The sequence below is a fragment of the Anabrus simplex genome, chromosome 11, assembly GCF_040414725.1.
Source record: "Anabrus simplex isolate iqAnaSimp1 chromosome 11, ASM4041472v1, whole genome shotgun sequence".
NCBI lineage: Eukaryota > Metazoa > Arthropoda > Insecta > Orthoptera > Tettigoniidae > Anabrus > Anabrus simplex.
The window spans coordinates 36,614,785-36,627,827 of record NC_090275.1 but is presented as its reverse complement, the minus strand read 5'-3'; the positions used below and the strand labels follow the sequence as shown (position 1 = coordinate 36,627,827).

Here is a 13,043-nt window from a genome sequence, read left to right as displayed (position 1 = left end):
GCCAGGTAAGTCAGTATGGGTGCATTGTCTCCGTATTGTGCTGAAAATCTTCTATGAACTTCTGCTCCCGGTACACCCTCAGACCACAAAAAACGGATAGCAGAACGCTGTTCTTCCTTGGTGCAAACAGATGGTAGTGTGGTCATCTTGACATCACAACAGCGCAAGCTGTACTGATCTGATAATGCTGAAACCTACCACAGAAGTAGACAACAGTGTCATCTAGCGGTTGGTGAGCACACAAAACCGACCTAAAGATAATTGGAGCAAAATTGCAGATACTTATTGATTTGCCTACGCATGTGTCATTTCCTACACAAAGACTTTACCTGGCCTTCAAACGGAGGACTCCTCTGCCTGTAGCTGATGGTCGCTCCACCTTTGTCAAGTTTGATAATGGCCGCTTGACCCTCGGGCAGACAGTTGCAGGTAGTACTGTCTAAACACATACGGTGGCTTACACCAAGATATAAGACTAAATACACCAACAATTCTGTTTTTCAAACACATCAAGTGCTTAGAAAGAGACTCCAGCCAGCAACAGTTGGAGGGTACAGCAACTACCCATACTAAAGATATATGTCTAAAATGGGAGTCTCAGCGTTTTCTTATCTATATGCTATGCACAAATTAAATGAAGAAAAGAAGGAAAAGAGTCATACCCTTCAATGGCTCTTCATTCTGGGATTGATCCTTGCGTCTTGCAAACAGGAACCCTGCCTTATAGGAACCTGTGTCATCTTCATCTTTGAGCTCGAATCGCCCAAGCGTATGCCCTTCAGATGAGTGGAAAGTGATGAAGCACAGTCCATACTGTTGATATCTGTTGAAGGGCTGCCGGCAGACTACCTTCACTCGGTCCCACTTCTCGTCCACTACAGGTTTACACAAGTGGTCCTTGGAGAACATTCGTACCCGGTTTTTATTGGTGCCATTCTTTGCTTCTATTGGGGTCATGAAGGAAGAGGCCAATAATAGTACCTAAAAATAATAGCTTGTAAGGAATATCATTCTGTAATACACAAATTATATATATAAATCATATATTAATTGCAGAAAAGGACACAAGCAACCTGCTACAAATTATGGAAAAAGCTTTACGCAAATTAAAGTTCGAAATGAACATGGAAAAGACTAAGCAAAGTAAATCATAGGGAGAAACCAGTAATAGACTTGGAAAAAACAAACTAGGCCTAGAGGATATTTCAGAGTTCTGTTACCTTGGAAGTATTATCACTAATGATAACTGAAACACGAGAAAGGTTAAAAAGGAGGATAATTATAGCAAAGAATGCATTTCAAAATTAAAGGATCTTTTTAAATAATAAAAATCTTGCCTTGAAACCAGGAACTAGGGACGCTATGTTAGCATTTTGGGGGAAAAAAAGATAGAAGTCAACAGGAAAACTTATGTAACATTTATTGATTTGGAAAAAGCCTTCGATAATGTTGAGTGGAAATTGCTTTTTCAAGTAATGGGGAATATGGGACTTGACTGGAAAGACAGGCACCTTATTCTGAATCTATATGAAGATATTATTATTTTTTTTGGTTAGTCGCTTTACGCCGCACCGACACAGATAGGTCTTATGGCGACGATGGGATAGGAAAGGCCTAGGAGTGGGAAGGAAGTGCCGGTGCCTTAATTAAGGTACAGCCTTCGCCTGGTGTGAAAATGGGAAACCACGGAAAACTATCTTCAGGGCTGCCGACAGTGGGATTCGAGCCCATATATAAAGCTCAAACCACGGAAGTTAATATTGAAAAAATGAAATGGCCTATAGCTTTTAGTGCTGGGAGTGTCCAAGGACATGTTCGGCTCGCCAGGTGCAGGTCTTTTGATTTGACGCCCATAGGCGACCTGTGCGTCGTGATGAGGATGAAATGATGATGAAAGCGACACATGCACCCAGCCCCCGTATCAGCGAAATTAACCAATGATGGTTAAATTTCCCGACCCTACCGGGAATCGAACCCGGGACCCCTGTGACCAAAGGCCAGCATGATAACCATTTAGCCATGGAGCTGGGCGAAGTTAATATTAATGGTACTACAAGAGAAGCAAAATTTAGAAGAGGAGTACGACAAGGCTGCCCACAGTCGCCATATCTTTTTAACCTGTTCATAGAAAATGCAGATAGAGAAATGAAAAGCCTACTAAAGGGGTGAATTTTAATGGTATTCAGGTTCACAGTATCTGCTTTGCAGATGATATTGCTACCTTAGCTAATTCTGAAAATGATATGAGTAAGATGCTAAGAACATTCAACAAATCCTTGGAAAATTTTAACTAAAAATAAATATAAAGAAAACAAAATTACATAGGTATAATGTTTAATCAATCAATCAATCAATCAATCAATCAATCAATCAATCAATCAATCAATCAATACTGATCTGTATTTAGGGCAGTCACCCAGGTGGCAGATTCCCTATCTGTTGTTGTTTTCTTAAATGATTTCAATGACATTGGAAATTAATTGAACATCTCCCTTGGTAAGTTATTTCAATCCCTAACTCCCCTTCCTATAAATGAATATTTTCCCCAATTTGTCCTTTTGTATTCCAACCTTATCTTCATATTGTGATCTTCCCTACTTCTAAAGACGCCACTCAAACTTATTCGTCTACTAATATCATTCCACGCCATTTCTCCGCTGACAGTTCGGAACATACCACTCATGATACAAATTCTTATAATTTTGGTAAATACCACCTATCAAGTAGATCAATACGGACAAAAAATGAAATTTATAACATGCAACATACCACTTAGTCGAGCAGCTCGTCTCCTTTCTCCCAGTTCTTCCCAGCCCAAACTTTGCAACATTTTCGTAACGCTACTCTTTTGTCGGAAATTGCCCAGAACAAATTGAGCTGCTTTTCTTTGAATTTTTCCTGTTCTTGAATCAAGTAATCCTGGTGAGGGTCCCATACACTGGAGCCATACTCTAGTTGGAGTCTTACCAGAGACTCATAAGCCCTCTCCTTTACATCCTTACTACAACCCCTAAACACCCTCATAACCCTGTGCAGAGATCTGTACCCTTTATTTACAATCCCATTTATGTGATTACCCCAATGCAGATCTTTCCTTATATTAACACCTAGATACTTACAACGATCCCCAAAATGAACTTTGACCCCATCAATGCAGTAATTAAAACTAAGAGGACTTTTCCTATTTGTGAAACTCACAAACTGACTTTTAACCCCGTTTATCATCATACCATTGCCTACTGTCCATCTCAAAACATTATCAAGTTCATTTTGCAGTTGCTCACAATCTTGTAACTTATTTATTTCTCTATAGAGAATAACATCATCTACAAAAAGTCTTACCTCTGACTCCACTCCTTTACTCAAATCATTTATATATATATATATATAAGAAAACATAAAGGTCCAATAATACTGCCTTGAGGAATTCCCCTCTTAATTATTACAGGGTAAGATAAAGCTTCACCTACTCTAATTCTCTGAGATTTATTTTCTAGAAATATAGCAACCCATTCAGTCACTCTTTTGTCTAGTCCAATTGCACTCATTTTTGCCAGTAGTCTCTCATGATCCACCCTATCAAATGCTTTATACAGGTCAATCACGATACAGTCCATTTGACCTCCAGAATCCAAAATATCTGCTATATCTTGCTGGAATCCTACAAGTCGAGCTTCAGTGGAATAACCTTTCCTAAAACCGAATTGCCTTCTGTCGAACCCGTTATTAATTTCGCGATAATGTCTAATGTAATCAGAAAGAATGCCTTCCCAAAGCTTACATGCAACGCATGTCAAACTTACTGGCCTGTAGTTTTTAATGTGGCGAATGGCCAAAAGTAATTACAAGGTATAGGCCTATACAAACAAATTATTCATTACTTAATTCAGTCAAGGACATATTTCTTTTTTGACAACGAGAGATATGATATCTATCACATCGCTTGCCACACCACGAGCACACACACTGCAGATCTGGTGCATGATATGTCTTACGTTGGCAGCACTTATGATGAAATCCGTGAATAGCCAAAGTGGTATATAAGTAATAATAATAACAACGTAAACGTTTCCACCTTTTCAATACTAAAATATATTCACAAAATTATAAATTACACGGTACTAGTTTCGACCCATCTAGGGGTCATCATCCTAGATATTGAAAGGCTTTCTGTTTTGCCTGGTAAGCTACATCATTAATGGTTATGAATTTCAATATCTAGGATGATGACCCCTAGATGGGTCGAAACTAGTACCGTGTAATTTATAATTTTGTGAATATATTTTAGTATTGAAAAGGTGGAAACGTTTACGTTGTTCTTATTATTACTTATATATTATTCTCAGTTCAATACGGACCAAAAACATGAAATTCATAACCATTAATGATGTAGCTTACCAGGCAAAACAGAAAGCCTTTCAATATCTAGGATGATGACCCCTAGATGGGTCGAAACTAGTACCGTGTAATTTATAATTTTGTGAATATATTTTAGTATTGAAAAGGTGGAAACGTTTACGTTGTTGTTATTATTATTACTTATATATTATTCTCAGTTCAATACGGACCAAAAACATGAAATTCATAACCATTAATAGCCAAAGTGGGTCACTGAATGTCTCAATTCGTTACTGCCATCTGTCCACTCTGTCATTGTCATCACATCAGTAGAGTAGAATTCTTCCCATATTTCTTCTTTCCTCCTCTTCAATTCGTCCAAGAGGTCTCCATAGCACGAAGTGTAAGGCAGATGCACGTGAATCCGAAGATCTCCTTGCTTGCTTGCTTGTTGTTTAAAAGGGCCTAACATCTAAGTCATCGGCCTGACCGAAGATCTTCAATAAAGAAGTTTTGTCTACAAAATTCATGATAGTAGACAAAAAGAAGCTTACAGGTAGAAAAATCTTAAAAATTAGATAACACACCTATAAAAAAAAAAGCATAGAATTCTCCAATTTGGGTAGTGTAATTACCTCTTATAACAGGTCTTTTTCGGAAAGCAAGAAAAGAATAGTGGTAGCAAAACAAGCCTTCCAAAATAAGAGAAACTTACTACTAAACAAGCATCAAGTTTGGAGACCAGAAAATCATCTCTCAAGACCTTTGCTTGGAGTGTGCTACTGTATAGTTGCAAAACCTGGACATTAGGGAAAGGAAGAAGCAAAATTTGAGGCTGCAGAAATGTGGTTTTGGAGAAGAATTACAAAAACAAGTTGGATGTACAAAATAAACAAATCCCCTTGTTTTAAAGAACATACAGGAGAATTGATGTTTATTAAATACGACAAAGACGAGGAAAACAAAGGTCCTTGGTCACGTACTGAGACATGACACTCTTCTCCAAACCATTATTGAAGGCAAAGTACTTGGAAAGAGACCCGGGGGACGACCAAGGATGTCATACATCAGGAACTCCGTCGGTGAACTGGCATGTGGTTCATATAGCAATATGAAGAGGCAAGCTGAAGATCGTCAGATTTCGCTACAGCAACAAGGCATTGCCTTTAATAGGTGGTGGTGATGATGAAGAAGAAGAAGTCGGATGTGTATTAACATGTATGTGTATGTTGCGTATTCAGCCCGAAGGCTGGTTTAATCCTCCACCAACAGCCGTCATAGATAGCCTTGGTGTCACTGAAGAGGCATACTAGGGAAATGAGGAGTGAGGTAGTTTCCAGATGCTTTCCTCACTGCACCAGAAGTTGCTATTACATATCAGTCTGCATAGCCCACTGAAATGTATGCACCAACCGACCCTGTGAGCGATATTTTCACACCATCCATAACAGGGACTGGCTGCATAAGGAATGGCATTACTAGCATCGCTCATACCTCGGTCACTTTCATATTGTCAAAGCCAAGGATGAGACTGAGACAGGTCAATGAAAGTAACAAATGTATTCTAATCCATACCAGAAGACATAGTGCACTGTAAACACTACATCCTGCCAGCAAAGGCATATAGGAGAGACCCCAGGAAAACAAGAAAAGGGCAGGCTACAAGCAGCTGGATGTAGTAGTTTTGTATACAATTAAACTAAACAGGCTGAACTGAAAAAATCAGTGATGCTGTAGCATTGAGAGAAGTAAATCATCATCATCAAAATTAATTTTTGCTGCAGCAAGCTGGGTGCGTTTGTGTACGAGCCTCCTCCACAGATGTTTTTCATATATGTGATGCCAGTTTACATCTCTAATTTCAAGGTCCTTGAAAATGAAGAGGGGTGATGAAAGACAACTTCCTTGCTACACTCATCATCACGAGGTTGTCTTCTTGGTCTCTTCCCAGGAACACTGTGGTCCAAGTATGCTTGAGGAGTCCTGTTGGGAGCCATTCTTTTCATGTGACCATACCATTGCAATTTCTTCAGTTCTAGGGTCTCCTGAAGCTTCTTTCCAACCCAAGCTGCTGTCAGATATCCACATTCCTTATTTTAACTAATTTTGTTTTTTGTAGACAAGAATGGAGGAACTTCATTTCTGTTGCCCGAAGACGATTCTTTGTTGATCCAGTAAGTATTGCTGCTACCAGACCATATGTCAATATAGGTACCAGATATATTTTGTACAAACTGATCTTGAAAACTAACCGAAATGTTTCATCCTAAAGTATTTGACGTAGAGTGTGATAGAATTTGGAAGCTTTCTGTATTCTACTGCTTATCTCTTGATGTATGGTATTGTCTAAGGACAGAACACTACCTAATTACTGGAAGTTGTCTACAATATCTATTTTCTCATTTCCAATTCTTAGATAATCAATTGGAGAGTTTCTACTCATCAGAAAGGCAACTGTCTTGGTTTTGCTGATTTTTTTTTTTAACAAGTTGCTATATGTTGCAACAACACAGATAGGTCTTATGGCGATGAGGGAACAAGAAAGAGCTAGGAGTGGGAAGGAAGCAGCTGTGGCCTTAAATAAGGTACAGCCCCCAGAATTTGCCTGGTGCGAAAATGGGGAACCACGGAAATACATCTTCAAGGATGCCGACAGTGGGGTTCGAACCCACTATCGCCCGAGTACTGGATACTGGCCACACTTAAGCGACTGCAGCTATCGAACTTGGTCGGCTGCTGATTTTTAGACCTATGGCTGTAAAAGCTTCATGCTAAAGATTTGTTATTATTTGCTTTTACGTCGCACCGACACAGATGAGTCTTATGGCGACGATGGGAGAGTAAAGGCCTAGGAATTGGAAGGAAGCGGCCGTGGCCTTAAATAAGGTACAGCCCCAGCATTTGCCTGGTGTGAAAATGGGAAACCACGGAAAACCATCTTCAGGGCTGCCGACAGTGGGGTTCAAACCTACTATCTCCCGATTACTGGATACTGGCCACACTTAAGCGACTGCAGCTATCGAGCTTGGTGCTAAAGATTTAGTCTAGCTTGTACTTCCACTTTCGTCTCGCCCTATACCATTACATCATCAGGAAAAACCAGGGTGTTAGTTGCTGGATCCTTTATTTCAACCACTTTTAAAAATTCACCCATTATTGTGAAGAGGAGTGGTGAAAGACAACTTCCTTGGTAAACTCCACTCTTCACTTCAAACTATCCTGGACCTGTACACAACTCTTGGTTTCATCATATAATCGTTGTACTCCTGCTATGATGTCATCAGAGAAGCACATGAAAAGAGAAAACTAGATTTAGCAACAGGCTTTACCCAGGTATCTCTAGATCCAAAGCTACCCCAGTTTTCAACAGCATCTGTTGAATGTGAGTGTAGCGTGAAACAAACTACAAATCACCAGTACCAGTGTGCACTTCCTCCAACCCACTACACACTTAGAGATTTGATGGCTACTAACTCTGTGGTAACTGATTTTGCTTGCCATTTAGTAGGATGTGTTTGATACGCTTTATCTACAGTCTAGCCACTAATGTATAGGAGGGTGTCCCAAAAATAAGTACTCGGAATGACAATAAATTCAGCATTTATTAATACAGATACAAGGTTAATGGTTTCATTTAAATTTAAGACCATTAAATGCACAAAACTGAAATAATCATGTCCATAAAATAAATAAAACATGGCTAATGCTCCTTGCATGTTTTAAAATGTTCAAACTGATGACCATAATTTTCCAGACAGCTGATAAGGTGGACCAATGGAGTTTTTAACGTTACGTACCATTGCATTTAGAGCTGCAATGTTATGGATTCTGCAATGTAAGCATTATCTTTGAGGTATCCCCATAAGAAAAACTCAACTGGCATGAGATCGGGAGAGCGCTCAGGGAATTCACCCCAACCCATCTGTTCAAAAGTGTGGCATCGAGATAGGCCCTGACATTGTGACGGTAGTGAGGTGATATTCCATCTTGCTGAAAGTAATACTCCTTGTCACCGAACATCTTTGCAATGGATGGACCGACGGATTCTGCAGCAAGTTTTGGTGAACATCCCGCGTGACAGTTCGATTTTTTTTTTTAAATCTTAGAATCCCCAATGCGGCTATCTCACACCACACAGTAACGTTCACATGGTGTTAAACAGTCACATGTGGATTTTCAGCCGACCACTAGGTGCAATTGTGTCGATTGATGAACCATTTAACTTAATGATAGCCTCATTGCTCCAAACAATTTCGAAAAGTTGCAAACACACATTAGACTTTTCTTTTTCTTCCTTTTTTTTATTCTGGACATGGTTACTTTATTTTCCTGCAGTTAATGGTCTTCAATTTAAATGAAACCAAGATGGGGGATATACCAGCAATAGATGGGAGGGAGGCAAGTGTTAAAATGCTGCACTTGTGTAAAGGATGATACCATGAGTTGGATCTGCTGAGTGTGTCTGGTACTATGGTATGCAGGTAAGAAAAAGAACTGCAACATGTGATATGACTATCCCAAAATTGATAATCACCATTTTATTACTGAACTTTATATCAGAATGGCTGTAGTGCTATACCTGAATACCAGTAGGTCAAGTTACTATCTTCATTCAAAACAGAGATGAATTTTGATTAAAATGTAGTCTGTCACTGAAGATAATTTTCGGAAGATATGTCAGTATCAACAGAACTATGAACTCTACAAATGAGGCCTGACTAAATCCGCTACAATATGAAAAATCTTAATAAAGAATTAGCATTACCTTAAACTCGTCCGAAGACTGACGTCCAACCAAAACTTCAACAAAAGCTGAACCTTCATTTCCAATGTCAATTCCAGTAATGTAAGACGGTTTCTCCAATTGCAGGATAACGACAGCTTGTTCTTCACCAGCAGATTTGCATTTCCATTTCTTGTAAGATTCACTTTCAAGAAGATTATTTGCTGGGAAATTCTTCAAGAAATAAAGGGTACCGGTATTAAACACATAGAACAACAAAGAAAATAACAAATTAGACTGAACTAATGCACTGAACTTACGGGATCTTCACTGTTACAGCTGACAACTCGTTCGAGCTTCAAAGTAGGCATTTTTGAGATATCAATAACAAGCTTTCCCGCTTTTTCAGGCTGTGTAAACTACAGTCAAGGAACACCTCAGCATCAAAATCAGTCCAACTTATAGTGCTACATATCTACAATTCAATTAGCACGTATCGGGGCGAATGATACAGATCGCTCTTTTCAATTCATCTGAACCTTTTTACGCTTTAATACAAGTAATCTACTACTGTAGAAACACTCGGAGGAGAGAGCGCCTTGCTTGTAATTGACAGAGAATCAAAACATCACAGCTTCGAAACCTCCATCGAAAACACATTTATATACACACATACATTTATTAAAATTACGTCAACTACTAGAGATTATACAAAACTGGTGCAAGTGACGGATTGATTGAGGTTAAGAAACACCACCATATCAGGCACTACTTATTCCGCTTATTCCAAGCGAAAATCAAAGATAACTATTCATAAACATGAAAGATATTCCAGCTGTCCCAAAGAGAATGTGTCCTAACGGAATCACAAACAATAATGTGCAGAACACCGTCGAGGCCGGGGCGCCGACTCGATCCATCGAGATAGCGGTCGTCAGCGGACTTCCTGAGAACCTGAGAAGTACCGAACTGTCGATAGGCAGAGGTAAGATACGTGGCGCATTATTTGAATCTGAATCAGAGCAAGACACGACGCATTTATTTTAAATTCCGTGTTGTTTTACTTATGTATGCGCTTGTTTGAACCGTGATTTCTATGAAATCGCAGGAAGCCCCTTAGAACAAAGCAAGCGTGGTGTGACTGGTAGTCGCAAACATCAAAGATTTTTTCGAGCGGGAAGAGAAATTTATTCGTGAAGTAGGATCGATTAATCAATCAATCACCACTGATCTGCATCTAGAGCAGTTGCCCAGGTGGTAGATTCCCTATCTGTGTTTTTAATCTAGTCTTTTCTTAAATAGCCTACTGTAATTGCAAAGAATTTGGGAATTTATTGAACATCACCCCCCCCCCTTTTTTTTGCTATTCGCTTTACGTCGCACCGACACAGATAGGTCTTTGGCGACGATGGGATAGGAAAGGCCTAGGAATGAGAAGGAAGCGGCTGTGGCCTTAATTAAGGTACAGCCCCAGCATTTGCCTGGTGTGAAAATGGAAAACCACGGAAAACCATCTTCAGGGCTGCCGACAGTGGGGTTCGAACCCACTACCTCCCGATTACTGGATACTGGCCGCACTTAAGCGACTGCAGCTATCGAGCTTGGTACATCACCCTTGGTAAATTATTCCAATCCCTAACTCCTCTTCCTATAAATGAATATTTGCTCTAATTGGTCCTCTTGAATTCCAACTTTATCTTCATATTGTAATCTATCCTACTTTTAAAAACACCACTCAAACTTATTCGTCTACTAATGCCATTTCACGCCATCTCTTCACTGATAGTTCGGAACATACCACTTAGTTGAGCAGCTTGTCCCCTTTCTTCCAAGTCTTCCCAGTCCAAACATTGCAACAATTTGTAATGCTACACTTTTGTCGGAAATCACCCAGAACAAATTGAGCTGCTTTTCTTTGAATGCTGTGAAGACCAAGAACCCACTGTATGGACATAGTAACGGTGGACATTGCAGATTGAGGAACGAAAGTAGAAGATATCATTAACATTAACAACAGAACCTATCTTAAAAAGAGAGAGCATAAAAGGCTTGCCAATAGTACCTGGGAAACTGGAAATGTAAATTGATGATGATGATAATGGTGATTGACTGGGATTTTATTCAACATTTCTTGTGTGAAGACTGAAGATTTTTTTCAGGTTGGTCCCTCACTGAACTATGATGCCTGCCCTCAAGATGAAGCTGCAAGGCAGCAAGAAACTCGTTGGGGCTGAGAAGATCTAATTATTTATTTATTTATTTATTTACCGTATGGCTTTTAGTGCCGGGAATGTCCAAGGACATGTTCGGCTCGCCTGGTGCAGGTCTTTCTATTTGACACCCATAGGTGACCTGCGTGTCTGAATGTAGAATCATGATGATAATGAGGTAGGGAGAGGGTGAAACCCAGTGCCAGCACGTAGCTTACTCCTGTCAAATAACACCTACGGGTCTGCTCAAAGCTTTACGTCTCCATCCGATGGACAAATCACCCAGCAACAACATCATATGCCCTCACTCCACATGAGCACTGTGGAGAGGTTTGGAATCAAATCCAGGCTTTTGGCATACAATCTAGTAATTAGAAATTGTGTACCATCACCTTCTCTAACCTGCCAGCCAACATTCTAATGGTGACATTTTTTTTCAACCTATAGGACTCGAACCAGCTAACCAAGGTATCAGACCATTTATAGACTTCAGCGTCTTAACGATCATGGCCACCATGCAGGCTGGAGGGGAGCTGAGAAGAAGTGGATGTATAAGAACTGAAATTGCTATTGGACTTAGCTTTGCTCTACTGTAGTCACGTCCTAGTTCGTGAACCATGGGCAACAGCTGACTGGCCTAGTCAGTGGTCCTGAGAGTCAGGATACCAGTTGCTATGGAATGGGAGTGGGCATCTCGGACATATTCTGAGTCATTGTGCTCAGGCAGCTAGGGCTATACAATCCGCCAGTGGTCCATAACCCGTTAGAGGAGAGATCCTCACTTGGACTATGTGTAAGTAGGGTAGCATCCTGCTTCATGAATTTACTGAGCTCAGAACATTTTAAGCAAGCCTCGGACCTATGGGAGTAACAGAGCCCCACTCCCATTTGACAGGCGAGGGACTCCTTGGAAACAACTTGGCGAACAAAATGGAATTCGATGGGGAGCTATCAATATTAATGGGGCTTATGGAAGAAAGAAGGTAGAACTGGCTGAATCAGCAAAGAGGATGCACCTGGATGTGCTAGGAGTAAGTGATATTCGGGTAAGGCGAGATAACGAGGAAGAGATAGGAGATTATAAAGTGTACTTGACAGGTGTTAAAAAGGGAAGGGCAGAGTCTGGAGTAGGGCTGTTTATCAGGAATACCATTGCACGCAACATAGTTTCTGTTAGGCACCTAAATGAGAGAATGATGGGGGTAGATTTGTCAGTTGGAGGAATTAGGACGAGAATTGTCTCAGTGTATTCACCATGTGAGGGTGCAGATGAGGATGAAGTTGACAAGTTTTATGAAGCATTGAGTGACATCGTGGTCAGGGTCAACAGCAAGAGAGTTGGAAATAGAACTGCAGGATACAAAAGGGTGATTGGTAAATGTGGGGAAGATATGGAAGCTAACAGGAATGGGAAGCATTTGCTGGACTTCTGTGCTAGTATGGGTTTAACAGTTACTAATACATTCTTTCCGTCGCCAAAAGACCTATCTGTGTCAGTGCGACGTAAAGCCCCTAGCCAAAAAAAAAAAAATTACATTCTTCAAGCATAAGGCTATTCACCGCTACACGTGGAGGCTAGGGATACCAGATCCATAATAGACTATATCTTAACCAACTTCAAATTCAGGAAATCTGTTAGGAATGTACGAGTTTTCTGAGGATTTTTTGATGATACAGACCACTATGGTATCTAATCTGTAGTGAACTAAGTATCTCTTGGCCTAGGGTAGAGAAAGTGAAATCTGTCTGCAAACAAATAAGGGTAGAAAATC

At 40.1% G+C, this 13,043-nt stretch overlaps 1 protein-coding gene across 2 annotated transcripts in view; it reads right to left on the bottom strand.

Moving 5' to 3' along the window:
• Positions 1-9,963, bottom strand: part of LOC136883548 (DNA repair protein XRCC1) — a 59,794-nt gene extending 49,831 nt beyond the window's left edge. The window contains exons 1-3 of one of the 2 annotated variants that reach the window (XM_067155922.2): positions 9,382-9,963; positions 9,104-9,295; positions 663-981 (exon numbers count right to left, since the gene is read on the bottom strand). In XM_067155922.2, coding sequence (XP_067012023.2) covers positions 663-981; positions 9,104-9,295; positions 9,382-9,432 — 562 coding nt within the window. In that variant the 5' untranslated portion in view covers positions 9,433-9,963. Of the gene's footprint in view, positions 1-662; positions 982-7,488; positions 7,597-9,103; positions 9,296-9,381 lie in introns of those variants that run through there. The other variant, XM_067155923.2, reaches the window with a different exon arrangement.
• Between the last annotated feature and the right edge of the window lie 3,080 nt (positions 9,964-13,043).